The following is a 19,999-nucleotide window of genomic DNA, read 5'->3' as shown; positions in this document are numbered from 1 at the left end:
GTAAATTTAATAACATTAAAAAGAATGGACATGCTCATAACTGAAGAGTAATGTTCAAGGCAGAAAGAACTCTGCTGAAAGAGACACTTTGGATGTGAGCAACTTTGAGCTTCTTTTTAAAAATTAAGTGGAACTTTAAAAAATATTTTACTTATGCTATTTTTAGAGAGGGGAAGGGAAGGAGAAAGAGAGGGAGAGAAACATCAGTGTGTGGTTGCCTCTCGTGCACCACCTACTGGGGACCTGGCCTGCAACGCAGGCATGTGTCCTGACTGGAAATAGAACTAGCGACTCTTTGGTTTGCAGGCAGGCACTCAATCCACTGAGCCACACCAGCTAGGGCAGGGAAACTTTTTATTTTGAAAAAAATATAGATTCATATGCAGTTTTAATAGTTAATAGGGAATGATATGAGTAAGATGACAAATTTGGAAGTTACAGGTCCTAGTTCTCCCCTGGAAACAATAAGTAAATAAAAATAAAATAGATGGGCCAAAGTAACTTTGTGAGAACTCTAGAAAAAATGTAAGAAGCTAGAGCAATCAAGTGAATGCCTAACCAAAACAAACTGTATTGAGAATTTTATTTTATTTTTTAAAGATTTTATTTATTTATTTTTAGAGAGAGGGGCAGGAGGGAGAAAGAGAGGGAGAGAAACATCAATGTGTGGTTGCCTCTCATGTGTCCCCATCCACCAGGGACCCGGCTTGCAATCCAGGCATGTGCCCAGACTAGGAATCGAACCAGTGACCCTTTGGTCCACAGGCATTCAATCCACTGAGCCACACCAGCCAGGGCTGTACCTAGAATTTTAGAAAAATTCATAGTGCTTTTGCTCATCCTTGCCTGCCATCTCCTCAGTGTAGCACAGTGTAAATGGGAAGGCTGGGCTCAGTTCCCACTTCCTCCATCAGGATGGAACGAAAAGACTGAAAGTGGCTTGCAATGTTTTGGCTTGTCTATGGGCTGCCCAGAGGATTAATTCCTGCCTCACCTGCCATGAAACACTAACTGGAATGGTCAAAGCAGTGGCAGGTGAGAGGTGCAGGGGTTCTGCAGACACTTGGTGCCTTGGGGCAAGAGATTATGGACAGAGGAATATAAGAGAACTCCCAAGGCTTATGAGAAGCAGTGGTGAAGCTCTTCAGAAAACTAGTACATGTAAAAGTACTTGAGTATATGGGGAATGGGAATAAAAGCATATGCAACAAGCCCAGGGAAGATACATGTCCAGAAAAGGTTTGGATGGATCCTGAACTTTTAAACTGGGTTGATTAGTATAGACCTTCCCTTGGATGGAGACAAGTTCTCAAAGACTGGGAGAAGTATCTAATTTTTAAATGCCCCAATTTCAAGAAAAGATGATGAATCATATAGAGAAACAGAGACACATAGTCCATTCAAAGGAATGAAATAAATATCCAGAAACCTTAAAAAGTAGCAGGCCTTTGGCTTACTTGACAAAACATTTAAAACTGCTTTAAATAGGTTTATTGAGCTCAAAGAGGATGAAGGCAAATAAACAAAATAAGGAAAATGATTTGGAATCAAAATAAGAATATCATTAAAGAAGTAAATACATGAAAAAAAGAACCAAACAGGAATTCGGGAGTTGAAAAACAAAAACACTAAATTGAAATATTCACTAGCTAGGCCCAACACAAATTTAATTAGACAGAGGAAAGAATCGGCAAACGTGAATACAGGTCACTTGAAATTAATGAATTTGAGGACCCAAAAGAAAAAAGAATGAAGAAAAATAAACAGAACCTAAGGGAACCATGGAAGAACATTAATTATACCAATACAGGCATAATAGGAGTCTCAGAAGGGGAAGAGAAATGGGAAAGGGTGTAGGGGTTATCTGAAGAAATAATGGCTGAAAACTTCCCAAATTTGAGGACAAAAATTAATATAGACTATAGGAAGCTCAGCAATTTTCAAGTAAGATAAATCCAAATAGATTCACACCAAAACACATTAAAATAAAACAGAGTTTCTCAAAGACAAAGAGAGAATCTTGACAGTAGCAAAAGAAAAGTGACTCCTTAAATACAAAAGAGTCCTTAAAAGATTCACAGTGAGACTTCCAGAAAGATGGCAGCATAGGTAAACATGGCTTGCCTCCTCGCACAACCACATCAAAATTACAACTAATGTATAGAACAACCATCACTCAGAACTAGCAGAAAACGAGTTGAATGGAAGTCCAACAACTATGGAAGTAAACAAATCACATCCATCCATACTGGTGAGAGGGGCAGAATGCAAAACTGGCTGGTCCCACACCCACATGCACTGGATAAAAATTCAGGAGGGATATCTTGGGAGCAACGAGTCCCAGCCCCACACCAGGCCCCACAGCCCAGGGTTCCAGTGCCAGGAAGGTGAGTCCCCACAACTTTTGTCTGCCAAAACCAGCAGGGATTGAGTCAGTGGAAAAACTTCTGGAGTCCCAAGCAGCTCTTCTTAAAGAACCCACACATGAACTTACTCAGGCTCACTCCCTCTGAGCCCCATCACTGGGGAAGCAGCTTGAAAGATACCAGTGGCATACACGGAGAAACTGAACTGAAATGTCTGGCATCAAGATGCGAGCTAGGGACAGCTTTCTCCCTACAGAAAAGTGGGCAGAGGCCATTGTTCCTTTTCTAAACCCTTTCCCCACAGAGACACAGAGCTGGCAGGTGGGTGCCATATCTGAGGCTCCATCAACCTGGCTAATACTGTTTGCCCCACTCTGAAGATTCCCTGAAGCTCTAGCCTACCCAAATTATGGGTCCATCCAAGTTGTGAACAGTTGTTTTTCCATATGAATGGCTGGTCTTGGCTCATACTTCACAACTTCCTAAATTCTCTCAAATAAGGTACAGCCGGCCTCAATGAACCCCCAGCCCCCATCCCTCTTGCTAAATGGCCCCAGCCCCGGTACTAGCAGCAGCCAGCCTAGGTTCACAGCTTGACATCGCCTGGGAACCTCCAAGCCCAGAAAAAGTAGCAGTCATCTGTAGATTGCTTTGAAACTCAAGCAGGATACACCCACGAAGAGCACAGGTGGAACTCCACCACCTTGCCCCTGCACAGCTGATTCTCCATGGTGGTTGGAGGTTGGTGGTCAGTGGTCACAGCCAAATCTTGCCTCTGACTGGCCTGGGTAAATCCCTCCCATTGATCTACCAATAGCAACCAAGGATCAACTATAAGAGGAAGGTGTATTCAGTCCACACAAAGGGCACGTCTCAAGTACCCAGCTTGGGTGATAGGGGAGGCTGTGCCACTGGGCCCTGCAATACACACCTACTATATTAGGACACACTACCAAGACATGGAGTCATAGCAGTTCCACCTAATACACAGAAAAAACATAGGGAGGCCACCAAAACGAGGAGACAAAGAAATATGACCCAAATGAAAGAACAGATCAAAACTCCAGAAAAAGAGCTAAATAAGATGGAGATAAGTAATCTATCAGGTGCGAAGCACAAAACACTGGTTATAAGGATGCTCAAGGAACTTAGTGAGGATATCAACAGCATGAAAACGATCCAGTCAGAAATGAAGGATACAATACTTGGAATACAAAACAATTTATAGGGAAACAACAGTACAGTGGATGAAGCTAAGAATCAAATCAATGATTTGAAAGGTAAGGAAGCAAAAAACAGCCAATTAGAACAACAACAACAAAAAAGAATCCCCAAAAATGAGGGTCCTGGCTCTTGTGGCTCAGTGGATTGAATGGTGGCCTGCAAACCAAAAGGTCACAGGTTTGATTCCCAATCTAGGGCACATGCTGGGGTTGCAGGTCAGGTCCCCAGAGTGGGGTGTGCGAGAGGCAATCACACATTGATCTTTCTCTCCCTCTCTTTCCCTCTCCCTTCCCCTCTCTAAAAAATAAATAAAATAGCTAATTTGTTTTTAAAGTTGAAAGAATCCCAACATTTACATCATAGGGGTGCCAGAATGAGAGAGAAAGAGCAAGAAATTAGAAATCTATTTGAAAAAAATAATGAAAGAAAACTTCTCTATTTTGATGAAGGAAATAGACATGCAAGTTCAGGAAACACAGAGAGTCCCAGACAAGATGGATGCAAAGAGACCCACTCTAAGACACACCATAATTAAAATGCCAAAGTTTAAAGATAAAGGGAGAATCTTAAAAGTAGTAAGAGAAAAGGCATTAGCTACCTACAGGGGAGTTACCATAAAACTGTCAGCTGATTTCTCAAAAGAAACTTTGCAGTCTAGAAAGGATTGGCAAGAAATATTCAAAGTCATGAAAAGCAGGGACCTACAGCCAAGATTGCTCTACCTAGGAAAGCTATCCTTTAGAATTGAAGGGCAGATAAAGAGCTCCCCAGACAAGAAAAAACTAAAGGAATTCATCATCACCAAACCATTATTATATGAAATATTAAAGGGACTTATTTAAGAAAATGAAGATCAAAACTATGAACAATAAAATGGCAACAAATACATGCTTATCAACAATTGAATCTAAACAAACAAACTAAGCAAACAAGAACAGAGACAGAATCATGGATACAGAGTGTTTTGATGGTTGCCAGATGGGAGGAATATATGGGGGAACAGGTGAAGAGGTGGGGAAGAGGGTTAAGAAGTATAAATTGGTAGCTACAGAATAGCCATGGGGATGTAAAGCACAGTATAGGAAATGGAGGAGCCAAAGAACTTATACACATGACCCATGGACATGAACAAAAGCGGGGGATTGCCTGAGGAAGTTGGGGATGCTGGCTGGAGGGGGCCCAAGAAGGAAAAATTAGGACAAGTGTAACAGCATAAATCAATAAATATAATTTTTAAAAATAAATAAAAAGAAAAGAAAAATAAAGAATATAAACTATACCCAGGTGGGATTTATTCCTAGAATGCGGGTATGATTTAACATATGCAAAGCCAATCAATGTAATATACTGCATTAACAATGACTGGGGAAAAATACATGATAATCAGAAAAAACATGACAAAATTCAACACCCTTTCATGATAAAAAATACTCAATGTATATACTAGAATAGAGGGAGAGTATATCAATGTAATAAAGGTCATATATGAAAGATAAAAGACTGAAAGCATTTCTTTTAAGATAAAGGACAAGGGTACTTATTTTTGCCACCTTGTTTTATACAGGACTGGTGGTCCTATCCAAAACAATTAGGCAAAAAAAAAATAAATAAAGGCTTCCAAATTGGAAAGGGATAAGTAAAATCATCTTTGTCTGCGTATAACATGATCTTATGTGTGGAAAACCCTGAGTCCAAACACAAAAAAGTTTAAATTCAGCAAAGTTTCAGTATTCAAAACAACACAAAAATCTGTGTTTCTGTGTATTAACAATTATCCACCTAAAATGAATTTAAGAAAATGCTTCTATTATAATCCCATCAAAAAGAATAAAATACTTACCACAATAATCAAAACAGTGTAGATGCTAACATAAAGAGAGACTAACTGACCAATGAAATAGAAATAGGAAGCTTAGAAGTAAACAATCATATATATGGTTAAATAATTCTTGATAAGTATACCAAGATCATTCAGAGGGGTAAGGATAGTCTTTTTAACAAATGATATTGAAAAATGAGATATCCATATGCAAAAGAATGAAGTTGGACACTTACATTACACTATATACAAATATTGAGTCTGAATGCACCAAATACCTAGAAGTAAAAGCTAAAACAGTATAATCAAAACTTGCTTGAAAGTTCAGAATCTAATTAAAACTTTGTAACAACCAGGAGAATGTGTAATGCAAACTAAAGCTGATACGTTCCGATAAGAATGTGTTACAACATTTTGACTCACCTGCCTGCTGGCTTTCACTCCCTAACCCAGTAGTGGCTTTGTGGATGGCAGTTTACATTAACAATGTGGCTTTCTGGTGCCAGAGGGGACAATACAGACCTTTTAATCAAAATATTGTGGTTGTGTACTTTGACTTCTGTAGTATCCCCCCAATGCATGGGCTCAGGAGCTTGTTTTGCCCTACTCAGAACTTTATCAGGACTGGGGTGGCCTTCCAGACAAGGTCAAAAGAATTTAAAGGCAAATGTACTAAAAAAAAAGTCAGTTGAGGCAAGGGATCATACATGGGGCAAGCAGCAGACATATTGAAAAGTCCTGGAAGAAAGAGGTTTAGGAAGACAATACCTGTACATGGGAAAATAAGGGCACTGAAATACTCCTGTATATAACAAGGTATATGTAGAAGGCCAGGTATATGCCTAGGGCTAGACACATGCTCAGAAAAGACCAGAAAAGACTCTAAGGTTTCACCTGTTGCTGACTTTTAGGCTCTGCACCACAGGAAGTGAAGCCTAAGGGAGAGCTATAAATGGCCTGGCTAAGCACTGAAGGTGCACACCAACACAGAGCCAATCTGCAAAGGCTGAAAATTACTTTTATTTTATGACATTTAAAGATACGTCTGTCAAATCACTAGCTGACCACTTAGGTAATGGAAGGAAAATTCAGTCACCACACATGTCAAAGAATACAGTCTTGATGAAATAGTTTTGAAAAGTCACTAATCAAATAACTATTATACAACCCATTACAGATAGCAACAAACCTTAAAGGGGGGGGGTCTGATTTCCAGAATATCATATTATAATATTCCAACTGTCCAGTTGTGAATAGAAAAGAATAAGAGGCATGGAGGAAAACAAGAAAATATGACCCATTCATAGGGGGGAAAAATTAACAGAAATTGTTCATAAGTAAGCCCAGGCATTAGTCTTATTAGGCAAATGCTTTAAACCAATTGTCTTAAATATGCTCATAGAACTAAAGAAAACCAGGAAAATAATATTTTACCAAGTGACAAGTATCAATAAAGAGAGAAATTATTAAAAGAAACCAAATATAAATTGTGGAGATAAAAAGTACAATAAGTGAAATAAAAAAAGTTAACTAGAGGGATTCAACAACCTATTTGAGCAGGCAGAAGAATGAATTAAGTGGAAGAGAGGTCTATTCAGATTGCCCACTCTAAGGGGTAGAAAGAAAAAACAATGATGAAAAGTGAACAGTCTGAGAACCTTGTGGGAAACTATCAAGCACAGCAACACACACATAATGGTAGCCCCATAAGGATAGAAGAGATAGAAAGGGGTGGAAAGAATATTCAAAGATATAATGGCCTGTGAATATTTAATGAAAGATATGCACCTAAACATCTAAGAACCTTAAGAAACTCTAAGTAGGATGAATCAAACATCAAAAGACAGGATCTTGAAAGCAACAAGAGAGAATCTACCCATCACACATGAGGGATCCTCAATCAGATTAACAGCTGATTTCTCATTGGAAATCACTGTAGCCAGAAGGCAGTGGGATCACATATTTAAAGGACTAAAAGAAAAAGCAACCTGTAAACCAAGAATTATGTCTGGCAGAACTATCCTTCAATAATGAAGGAGAAATTAAGATATTGCCAAATAAACAGGGACCAAAGGAGCTAATCATTAGTACACGTGCTCTGCAAGAAAAAATGAAAAAATGATCTTTAGGCTGAAATTAAAAGACACTATACAGTAATTGTAAGCCATACAAAAAAAAAATAAAGACTACCAATAGAGATGACTAATTACATAAATACACAAGCCAGCAATATTTTATTTTTGATTTGTAATTCCTCTTTTCCTCTTTAAAAAATTTCAAAAACAGTAATTATAGGTATATGTTAATAGACATACAATGTATAAGATGTAATTTGTGAAAACAATAGTATAAATAGGGGAATGGAGCTGTATGGGAATATAAGATTTTGCATACAATTGAAGCAAAGTTGGTATTAATAGAAACTAGACAGTTATGAATGTAAGATGTTAATTATAATTACTGGGATGACAAATAATAACTAATAAATATACAGAAAAGGAAAGAGAAGGGAATTATAATGATATACTTAAATATTAATTTAATAGATTTTCCAATAGTAATGGAAAAATTAAGGAACAGAAAAGAAATGATACATTCCCTGGCTGGTGTGGCTCAGCTGGTAGGGTATTGTCCCACAAAGCAAAAGGTTGCTGGTTTGATTCCTGGTCAGCACACATACCTGGGTTGCATTCCGTCCCAGGTCAGGGTGCATGCAAGAAGCCAGCACGCATGTGAGGGGCTACTGATTGATATTTCTCCCTCACATTGATGTTTCTCTCCCTTTCTCCCTCCCTTCCCCTCTATCTAAAAATAAATAGATAAACTCTTTTTTAAAAAGATAGAAAATACATAGAAAATAAGAAACTAAGTGGCAGAAGTTGCTTCTTCTCAGGAATTATTTTAAATATAAATACACTAAATTGTCTAATTAAAAGGCAAAGCTTGCAAAATGGGTTAACAAAAACATGATCTAAAGCATGATCTAACTCCATGCTACCTTCAAGAAACTCACTTTCGATTCAAAGTGAAAAAGGTTAATGAACAGGAAAAGATAGTCCATGCAACAGTAATGAAAAGAGAGCTGGTGTGGCTATGTTAATGAAGATAAAGTAGACTTTAAGTCAAATTGTTACAAGAGAAAAATAAAGATATTATATATTAATAAAAGAGTCAATGCATCAAGAATATATAATTACAAACACATATGCACCTAACAATAAATCCCAAAATATATATGAAACAAAAATTGATGGAATCAAAGGGAGAAATAGACAGTTGATGGAACTGAAGGGAAAAATATACAGTTTTATAGTAATAGCTGGAGACTTCAATATTCCACTTTCCATAATGAACAGAAAAAAGAGGTGGAAGATCAGTAAGAAAATAGAGGACTTGAACAACATTATATATCAATTTGAACTAACATACATAATAAAACAGTATACCTAACAACAAAAGAATACACATTCTTCTCAAATAATACACATCATTTAAAAAATAGGTTTTATTTATATTCTCCAGGATATAACTTATGTTAGGTCTTAAAACAAGAGTTAATAAATTTAAAATGATTGAAATCATGCAAAGTATGTTCTCTGACAACAGTAGAATAAAATTAGAAATAAATTACAATTACGAAAGGAAAGTAGGAGAACTCACAAATATGTGGAAATTAAGTAACACACTCTTAAATAACCAATTGATCAAAGAAACCATAGTAGGAATCTTAAAAAAACAAAACACTCCAAGAAGATCTAATAAAGACAATTTGGCAATTAAAAGCATCCATATTGGAAAGGACTAAGTAAAACAATATTTATTCAGGAATGACAAAATCTTATATATACAAAATTCTAAGGAATACAGAAAATAAGCTATTAGAGGTAATAAACATATTCAGCTCTTTCTTATACTCCATTCAGTTGTGGTCAGTGAACACAACAGCCTGTATTTATACTCTTTTGGGTAAGTATTGGAAACAATACCAACCCTTTCTATTTCTGTTTTTCCTTCTCTATGTTGAGGGAAAGGGTGGGAAAGAAGAGGAAGATACAAGGAAAGCCTAAGGATTGAATCAACATCCTGACTGGTTGTATTACTACAAATGAACTATTATTTCTTATTTATTTCCCTACACGAGTAAAACCCTGAAAACCAAAAGGAGGGTAACTTTGTTTTAGGGCAGGAAGGAATGGGTGTTGTGGCGAGAGTGTCTACTCCACACCCAGACTTGTGAAGATGATGGCAGCTACACGAGGAGAGTCAAAGAAGCTGAGACTCTGAGGTCCTCTGTTAAAAAGGAGGGGACAGCTCAGGAACTTACTGAATGTTGCAGGGCAAAGTGCTAGGATCGAGCATCTCATACATATTTAAGCCTTTGTAGAGAGGGTTCTTGAAGTCTGGTTTCTTCTGAGCCAAGAAAGGCCACACACAATGTGTTTTCTCATAGACTCTGTAAAAAAAAAAGCCCCACAATTAAAAACAGCAAGTCGGTAGGCTCAATAGTCCTGTCGAACAAGATAATCAGCCAAGTGTTCCTAATAAGTAGCCCAACTCAAGGGAGAGGGATAAGATATGACAGAAGGAAAATGGTAGTAAGGGGCTAATGAGCATTGATTGAATAATAAACTTTCTGGACTTCAATTTACCCGTTTTTAAATGAGCAAGAAGTTAGAGTTCTATATTGGAGAGTCTCTGCTGTGGAGTAGCTATGCGATCTTAGGAATGACCCTGGCTTTCTCTGGGCCTGTCTTCTCAGTCACATAATGTGACCTCTCAGGTCTCTTCTAAATCCAGGACTCTATGAACTGGTCACCTTTCCAGTTTTAAAAAACTTGGAATAATTTTTAAAATTCTGGTAAGTTAACAGATAGCTTAGAGGGTGAATTTCTGGTTCTATATTTTATTTCATTTCAAGCCAGCTTCTCTTCCTCTCTGAAGGTATAAAATGGTGAAAGACAGTTGGTAATTTATATTAGCAAATAGTTGTAAGTTATCCTATGCGAGCACCTAAAGACTGTGATATTTATACTGTAAGACTAACTCTTATACCTTAGTTGAGATCATGGGACCTTGCTTTTCAAGCAAGGAAGCCCCTTAGTTAACACCTGAGAAAGCATGGGATCCACTGGTTCCCCATGAGAGCTGCTGCATGACCATGCATGCAAAGGTCATTTGCACACATCATCTCAAGGAAAAGAACAAAGAGGAGTGGTAGGGGTGGTAGGACCTAAAAGTGTAGTCTTGTAAGTTTTACAGACCATTCCAGGGAGGCCAAAGGCCCTGTATATCTTTCTTTCTCATTTGTTGTTGGGTAAAAACAGAAAAAAATCTTGCAGAGGTAAGGTAGCTAATATTTATTATTTACCATGTGTCAAATACTGTTTTGGACTGTATGTAAAATCCCTCATTAATTTTTTGTGATATTTATCTCCAAATTAGTAATGAGAAAGTGAGACCAAAAATTAATTTGTTAAAGTTAACATAGCAGAGGCTAACAGAGACAAAATATGAACCCAGGTCTCTCTGATTCTAGAGCCCTTGCTTTTCCTTTTATGAATGAATAATACTTCTGTCTGTTTTAAGTAACCACTATTTTAATATGTGTTAAAATGTTCAACTTCTATACTTTTACATGGAGATTCACATTTGTGTGGGGAATGGGTCTAGGATATATTATCTTCATTTTAAGAGGGTGGAAAAAAGAATATGGAATAGATCTTGAGTTTTAATGCCTAAACAGAACTAATGTGTCTAAAGGCATCTTGGGAGAGGGTTTAAGAAAGGTCTGGTTGCAGAAGAATATCTTGGCACAATGGCTTTTCTAGTTAGGACAAAATCCTAAACTAACTGGATTTTTATGTGAAATATCCTGATATTTAAATGTTGGCAACTAATTCACAGTTTAACAAATACTCCACACACTAAACAAAACACACCTATTGAGCTAGAATTGGCTAATGGGCTGCCATTACATGATCTCTGACACAAGTGATTTCTCTGAAAGGTAGGTATTATCTCTAACAGAGGAGGAATCTGAGGTTCTGAGGAATCCCCATGCAAACACTGAGTGCTTTATGCTTCAAAAGTTCTTTTTATCATGCTATCTCCCCTTTCCTGAACTTCTGTCTCAAATGTAGGGTGTGGGCATATTCCTTTTGTACTCACCCCAGCTCCCTATTCAGTGTTTTCTCACAAACTGAATTTACCTCATATCTTCCCGATCCTTCTGGCAGTTTCCAAGGAAGTTCCCAAACTGGCAGGAAAAAACATGGTCATGGATCTCTAGCAGAAAGATTTCATTAAACTCAAAGGCACAAGGAAATTGTTCCATTAATTGCCAGATACAGTCTAGGAACTGGGTGAAAACAGGGGAGACTTCTTTAGAGTCCCCATGCAGATGGCCACACCTGAGAGATGCAAATAAAGGTAAAAAAGACAGTGGTTAACATCAGGTATTACACTATTGGAATAGGCTACAACGAGGGCACCTTTTGTCTCTGTTGCCATTGGGAAAGAAACATCTCAGGCCAAATGTCATGTGGAATCTCAAAGCTTGTTAAACCCAACAGACCTCTTAACTACTGGCATTCCTTCACTGTCATCGACTGTAAGCCCTTTGGTCATCTATTCAATTTCCTCTTACACCATCTTTAAAAATGAACTTCTCTGCAATGATAGAAATGTCCCATATCTGTGTTGTCCAAGATGGTAGTCACTAACTCATTAAACAATTGAAATGTGGCTGGTGTGATTGAGGAACAGAATTTAAAAAAAAAGATTTTATTTATTTATTTTTAGAGAGAGGGGAAGGGAGGGAGAAAGAAAGGGAGAGAAACATCCATGTGTGGCTGCCTCTTGTGCACTCCCTACTTGGGGATCTGGTCTGCAACCCAGGCATGTGCCCTGACTGGGAATTGAACCAGTGGCTCTTTGGTTCACAGGCCAGCGCTCAATCCACTGAGCTATGCCAGCCATGGCAGGAACTGAAATTTTTATTGTAGTATTTAATTTTAATTAATTTGATTTTAAACAGCCACATTTAGCTCCATGTGAACAAGGACCATAACTATGTTGTTTCTAGTACAGTTCTTGGCATGAAATAGATATTTAATAAACAGTTATATGAATGAACAAACCCCACCCTAGAACTGTTTAATGCTTCCTCTCCCGTGATGCCCTCTTTACCAACTCTACTATCCACTGAAAACAAACATGGCATCCTCATATTTTACACTGTATGTTCCACCTTCTTATTTAACTTAAATATGTCTCACCAAGGACACCATCTCTTCCTGAGGCCCAAATCAAATGGACAATGCTCATCATTCCCCTTTCAGAAAGCATAATCCTGAAACAGGGCAGAAGTGGGATCAACTTTCTCCTTGCTTCTACCATTGCTTTCTACTATTGTTTTCACTCTCTAAAAAACATTTCCATTATGGGTCATGCTATTGAGTTTACACCACCTCCCCCTTCCTTACTATTGTCTTATACCAATCTCTGGGTCACTCCCCCATGTTTTCTGAAGAACCTGACTCCTGTCTTAAGTCTTATCTTTGGGGTCCATGCAGATGACCTACACTGACTTAGCAGGTTCCTTAACTAACTCAAATCCAATTATCTTCACCAAAGTCTTCCTCTACCCCACTATCAACCCTCCATATCCGTGGCCATAGGCTGGTTCTTGAAGTTACCTAGAGGTTCGCAGTCCACTTTGCAATTTTAATCTCAATATCCTACTCTGACCGCCATATTTCCAATATGGTATATATATGTATACTATATGGAAATATAGTATATTTCCAAAGGTTACTCATATTACCTCCTCCAGTCCTCATCTCTGGACCTCTCAACTTGCCAGATTCCTGCTGGCTTCCCTGTCTTCCTTATCCAGCCTATGCTCTACATTCTGCTCCATCAACTATTCTCTCCCCATTTTCTTCAACTTCCTGGTCTTTCTTGACATTATTCTCATTCAAAATCAAACTATAGATGAACCTAAAAAGCTATGTTCTCTGCTTCCAAACCCTGACTGATGAATGCTGCTTGAGAACATTATAAAACCGTGCAAACTGATTCCATTTAAAATAAAGTGTCCATACTCAGCTACAATGTAATTGCTCCCCAATAATCTTTATGTATGTTCTTAAAACACTGTTTTCCCATCAACCTTACAGCTCTTGGAAATTTTAAGCTATCCTATCAAACACCTAACCTATTTCACATTGGTGTCTACAGTGTCACTGAAAAAAATCAAGGCCATCAAGAAAAAATATCTAACTTTTGTCTCTGACACTCACACAATTAGTTCCTTCACTGACTGTCCTTCTATCCAATCTCCATAGGTGTTCTTAGTTATAGCTTTAACTAATCTTTTTTTTTATCCTCACCAGAGGACATGCTTATTGATTTTCAAGAGAGAAGGGAAAGGAAGGAGAAAGAAAGGGAGAGAAACATCAATGTCAGAGAGAAACATCGACTGAATGCCTTTCTCTACATGCCCTGACCAGGGACCAAACCTGCAAACTCGGCATGTGCCCTGACCAAGAATCGAACCCACAATCTTTTGGTTGTGAGATGATGCCCAACCAACAGAGCCACACTGGCCAGGGCTCACTAACCTTTTCATGTGAAGGGAAGTGTTCACTCCCTCTTGTTTCTTTAGGAATCTTATTCTACAAAACACCCACTGTCTCTTTCAAATCCTCAACCTTATATTCTTGAATGTTCTAAAATGCCACCAATTTTAGAAAGACTTCTTTGCCCCAGAATGGGTTAGGTTCTTATATTCATTTATTTTTATGTTTTGTCATAGCGTTTATCAAACTATAATGTCATCAACGATTTTCTTTTGTGTAAAAGAAGAGACAAACACCATATTTGATTCAACATAGTCTCCTCAAAACCTGGCATATTTCCTGCCCCAATGTTTGCTGATGAAGGAAGAGTGAATGGGTGGGTTTAAATGACTAGGAATGGTAATCAAATGAAATTATTTTAAAAATTATTTTTAAAAATTATTTTATTGTTGTTCAAGTATAGTTGTCTGCATTTATCCCCCACTACTCTCCCCCAACCCCAGCCATCCCCACCTTCCTCCCCTGCTTCCACCCCCCTTGGTTTTGTCCATTTGTCCTTTATAGGTGTTCCTGAAAATACTTCCCCTGGTAACAAATAAAATTATATGGATACACACCAACGGAGGAGAATGCGACCTGAATTTTAATTCCCTTGAGGGTAAAACATTTTATGTGCATTTGAAACCAGCTCAGTGTCTAATACAGTTTACAGCACATTGTTAGGTATTTGGTAAATATTTGTTGATTGTTCTGATAACATAGGTAAATTTTCAGTGAGGCTATCTCCCTTCTAGTGACACTAGACATATGTAAGCCCTTACACCACTTCTTACTAGAGAATGGAAATCTGCACCTTTCTTTGTTCTATAAATGTTAAAAGGTGCATTGTCTTACACAATATTCCCTCTGTCTGGATGCCCTCCTTAGCTCACTGTTCTGTCTAGCAAACTCTTATTCATCCCCCAAAATTCATCTTCAAATGCTGCCTATTCCTGGATGCCTATCCCGGCTTCTTCAGGCAGAGTTAAGCACTTTTTTCCTCTGTGGTCTGTGATGCCTTGTTCTTCCCTAACATATTTAAAAATTTGATAAAATTATTTGCACCCTTTTAAGGAAAAGATAATATTCTAGTCACCTTTGTAGCCCTAGTCCCCTAGCATAGTGCCTGAAATACTTCTTGATGAAAAGAGATTTCCGCCATGTGTAACTTACTGCTCCTTCATACAAGAACATATTGGGTTTTGATAAACCTTACCCTAATAACATCTCCTTAGCCTCCTCCTTAATTTTTTTAAAGATTTATTTATTTATTTTTAGACAGGGAAGGGAGGGAGAAAGAGAGAGAGAGAGAGAGAGAGACGTCAATGTGCGGTTGCTGGGGGCCGTGGCCTGCAACACAGGCATGTGCCCTAGCTGGGAATCGAACCCACGATGCTTTGGTTCACAGCCCACACTCAATCCACTGAGCTACGCCAGCCAGGGGAAACCTCCTCCTTTAAAATGAGGATCTTTTTACCTTTGGGAGAACTTGTGGCCCATGGATATCCATTCCTTCTCAATCAGAATCTTCATTGTTATACAAAAAAAAAAGTTTGCATTAGGAAAAATGATAAAATGAATTAACCATATATATAAAAATATCCAAACACTTTGCTGAAATGGACTTTGTACAAGTTTGGGTTGAACTGATAATAAAAAAGTTAATTTCCCAAATGATTACTAAGTAAGTAACTTGTAGGGAATCCTTTAAGGACCTATACAGGCTTCCTTCAAATTTAAAAAGCTCTCAGGAGAAATTATTCTGGATATGTACCCAGTGTCATACTTCTTTTGGCCTTTATGTGTGGCAAGCCACTGAGACATAACTAAATGCAATCCTGATCAACATAATCTTAAATTCAACCTATGAAAAAACAGGACTTCAAAGTTAGTACCTGGGTTTGTACCAAGCACAAATCTTGGTACAACCCTATTTGCACCTGTTTGATTTTTTAAAAAGCATTTCTAAAAAATGAGGATAAACTCCTTTGTGAGTTCTGTTTCTAGGCCAACTAAGAAACTTTGGATTCACTGCCAGAGAACAATCATAAGTGTGATACCCAAACAGCTGACATGTTGAAGATGAAACCATCTGATAGCCTATTGAATAGTCATCCACTTCAGTTTTGCACACTTTTGAGTCTCTCCTACTCCTTACAGCAGTCTATTACATTCAACTTACCTTCTGATAGGTAAAAAACTATGCTCAGTGTGCAATACAAATTGTATAGACTATGAATGCCTAATTTAGTAGAAAGAAGCTAAATTGAAAAACAGAAGTCTTTTTATAGATTTGGAACTCCTTGTAGAAAACAAATTGGTTGAAAGTTCTTTTTGATTTATCCAGTCTTTCATTCATGCAAAATAAAATACAATTGTTTGCTCTCTTACCATGAGACCATTGAATGTCCTATAAAATGGATCTAGGAGGATGCTGGCCAAAGAGCAGACTTGTGCTGTCCGGTCCCACCCATCAGAACAGTGGACTAAGACACTGGCTTTTTCTACCTTTACAGCCTGTGAAGATAAGAGGCAAAGAGCAGCATCAACAACTTTTACATAGTATGCTTGGTGAATAAATAGTATTGCCATCTCTACAGTACAGAAAACCTGCCCTTACTAGACTACATTAATTTCTTACCATAATATTGGTATACTTTATGGAGAATGAAAAAATGGAGTGCAAAAAAAAAAAAAGGAGAACTTACCTAACAGGAAAGGAAAATGAAAACCAATACATGATTCAGCATTAAAAAAATAAGGGAGTTCTAAATTTACAAAACTTCTGAAGAATCAACTATCAGAGAGAGGAGTGGGCGAGAGGAAGAATCCATGCCCCCAAAATACAGAACAGTTCTGCATTCCAGTCCTAGATCTGACAATAATTTCCTCTGGAATCTTCAGACATTTAGTCTCACTAACAAATTCTTCCAACTTAACATGGAGAGGTTTACCTGTCTTAGGTCAGTTTCTGTACAATCAGAATGATGTAAAGATCTGGGTAGTGACCCAGCTTGGGCAATTTTGACAATGATGGATATTCAGCATTCACTTTTTCATTCAAATAGTTAATTATGTATCTTTCTGTGCCAGTCATGTGCTAGATATTAGAGATACAAAGAAGAGACTCAGTTCTACTTTCAAGGAGCTCACAAGCTAGGGAGACTGAAGGTAAATATTTCATAAATAATTACAATACAGTGAAAAATACTACTGCTATCTAGTAATGTGTAGTAACTATATCCTTTTGTAGGAGCCCGGGAAGCTTGAGCCTTGAAGAAAGAGTAGGATTTCCTCAAGGGAGAAAAGAGAAGGAAATTAATGTATTAATTCATTCATTCATCTACCCACCTTGCCAATAATTACTGAGTGAGTATTCAAGAAACATTACGGTGTGTAATGGGGATACAAAGGAGACAAACACATGAATGAGTACAAACCAATGATAACTAAAATAAAAGTCCATACTGGTACAACAAAGGCACAAAATAACCAAAGAACGGGAGGCAGTTTAAATGGGCTTGTCAGATGAGTAGGCATTTGTCAGATTGGTGAGAAAAGGACATTCTAGGCAGGGGGCAAAACATGACAGCATGTAGAAAGGCAAGGAGGTATGACATGAGGTGAGGAACTCTTAAATACTTTGATTGTAGCTAGGCTTGGAATGAAGGAATGAGAGAAAGGCCTGCCCGGAAGGGCAAGGGCTAGCCTGACAAATGTGCATTTCATCTGGTGACAAGAGAGAGCCACTGAAGTGTTAAAAGCAGAGGAGTACCATGATAAGAGGTGCTCACTGTGGTGGCAATGAGGAGAACAGATTGGGTGGACATGAGTTTGGATTTAGGAAGACCAGTTACAGAGCCACTAAAATTGTGAAAGGCAAAGAAGGCCTGAACTAAGGTAGTAGTATTGGTGCTGAAAATGAGAAGATGGATGATAAGAATGAAAATGGATATGGGACAAAGGAGAAGAGTCAAGGAGGATTCTGAAATGTATAAACAGTGAACACAGAAGAAGAGACGAGTTTTACTTGGTGTGGAGAGTAAATAAGAAGGTATCAGTTTGGGGGCTTTTGGCCAAGATGGTGGCATAGGTAGATACCCTGTGCCTCCTTGCACAACCAAAAGAAGGATAACAACAAACTTGAAAACAAAAAACAACCAGAACTGCCAGAAAATTGAACTGTATAAAGTCCAACAACGAAGGAGTTAAAGAAGAAACCTTCATCCAGACCAGTAGGAGAGGTGGAGGCAGGCAGCAGAGTGGTGGCTGGAGGACCAGGCAAGGTGGCGACTGGCAGAGTGGGCAGTCCCACATTTGCATGAGGATGAACCGGGAGGGACAACCAGGGTGTGAGACAGACCACACATCCCAAGGTTCCAGAGCAGGGAAATAAAGCCTCAAAACGTCTGACTGAAAAAAACCTATGGGTGTTGGGCAGCAGTGGAAGAAACTCCCAGCCTCACAGGAGAGTTCATTAGAGAGACCCACAGGGTCCTAGAACATACACAAACCCACCCACCTGGGAAACAGCACCAGAAAGGCCCAATTTGCTTGTGGGTGGTAGAAGAAGTGACTGAAAGCCTGCAGAGAGCACAGCAGGCAGCACTGTTCCCTCCCAGACCCCTCCCCAACATACAGCACCACAACACAACAATGTGGGTTGCCCTGCCCTGGCAAATACCTAAGGCTCCACCCCTTACTATATAACAGGCACACTGAGACCAAAAAAAAAAAGGCCTAAATGAAAGAACAGATCAAAGCTCCAGAAAAAATACAACTAAGCAATGAAGAGATAGCCAACCTATCAGATGCACAGTTCAAAACACTGGTAATCAGGATGCTCACAGAAATGGTTGAGTAAGGTTGCAAAACAGAGGAAAAAGTGAAGGCTGTGAAAAGTGAAATAAAGGAAAATGTACAGGGAACCAACACTGATGGGAAGGAAACTGGGATTCAAATCAATGGTTTGGACCAGGAGGAAGAAAGAAACATTCAACCGGAACAGAATGAAGAAACAAGAATTCAAAAAGATAAGGAGAGGCTTAGGAACCTCCAGGACAACTATGAACATCCCAACATCCAAATCATAGAAGTGCCAGAAGGAGAAAAGGAAGAGCAAGAAATTAAAAACTTATTTGAAAACATAATGAAAGACAACTTTCCCAATCTAGCAAAGGAAACAGACTTCCAGGAAGTCCAGCAAGCTCAGAGAATCCCAAAGAAGCTGGACCCAAGGAAGCACACGCCAAGGCACATCATAAGTACATTACCCAAGATTAAAGATAAGGAGAGAATCTTAAAAGCAGCAAGAGGCCCTGGCTGGCGTAGCTCAGTGGATTGAGTGCGGGCTGTGAACCAAAGTATTGCAGGTTCAATTCCCAGCCAGGGCACATGCCTGGGTTGCAGGCCATGGCCCCCAGGAACCGCACATTGATGTTTCTCTCTCTCTCTCTTTCTCCCTCCCTTCCCTCTCTAAAAATAAATATGTAAATCTTAAAAAAAGAATACCCATACTGTGGGATAAATCATCAGACTATCAACTGATTCCTCCAAAGAAATCTTACAGGCAAGAAGGGGCTGGAAAGAAGTATTCCAAGTCATGAAAGGCAAGGACCTACATCCAAGATTACTCTCTCCAGCAAAACTATCATTTAGAATGGGAAGGCAGATAAAGTGGTTCCCAGATAAGGTTAACTTAAAGGAGTTCCTCATCACCAAGCCCTTATTATATGGAATGTTAAAGGGACTTATCTAAGGAAAAGAAGGTAAAAAATATGAACAGTAAGATGACAACAAATTCACAACTACAGACAACCAAACCTAAAAGCAGAAACAAACTAAGCAAACAACTAGAACAGGAATAGGGTCACAGAAATGGAGATCACATGGAAGGTTATTAGTGAGGAGGGGGGTAATGGGAGAAAAGGTACAGGGAATAAGAAGCATAAATGGTAGGTACAAAATAG

The 19,999-nt window shown here is 38.5% G+C and overlaps 1 protein-coding gene across 1 annotated transcript in view; it reads right to left on the bottom strand.

Moving 5' to 3' along the window:
- The window catches only part of MTMR8 (myotubularin related protein 8), a 60,560-nt gene that overhangs the window by 3,528 nt on the left and 37,033 nt on the right, over window positions 1-19,999 (bottom strand). Inside the window, exons 10-13 of the mRNA XM_045847380.1 lie at window positions 16,422-16,547; window positions 15,508-15,557; window positions 11,619-11,819; window positions 9,734-9,862 (exon numbers count right to left, since the gene is read on the bottom strand). Of these exons, the coding sequence (XP_045703336.1) occupies window positions 9,734-9,862; window positions 11,619-11,819; window positions 15,508-15,557; window positions 16,422-16,547 (506 nt within the window). The remainder of the gene's footprint in view (window positions 1-9,733; window positions 9,863-11,618; window positions 11,820-15,507; window positions 15,558-16,421; window positions 16,548-19,999) is intronic.

Source organism: Phyllostomus hastatus, unplaced genomic scaffold (genome assembly GCF_019186645.2).
Source record: "Phyllostomus hastatus isolate PE091 unplaced genomic scaffold, TTU_PhHast_1.1 phas_contig_551, whole genome shotgun sequence".
Classification (NCBI taxonomy): domain Eukaryota; kingdom Metazoa; phylum Chordata; class Mammalia; order Chiroptera; family Phyllostomidae; genus Phyllostomus; species Phyllostomus hastatus.
This window is presented reverse-complemented; position numbering and strand designations above follow the sequence as displayed.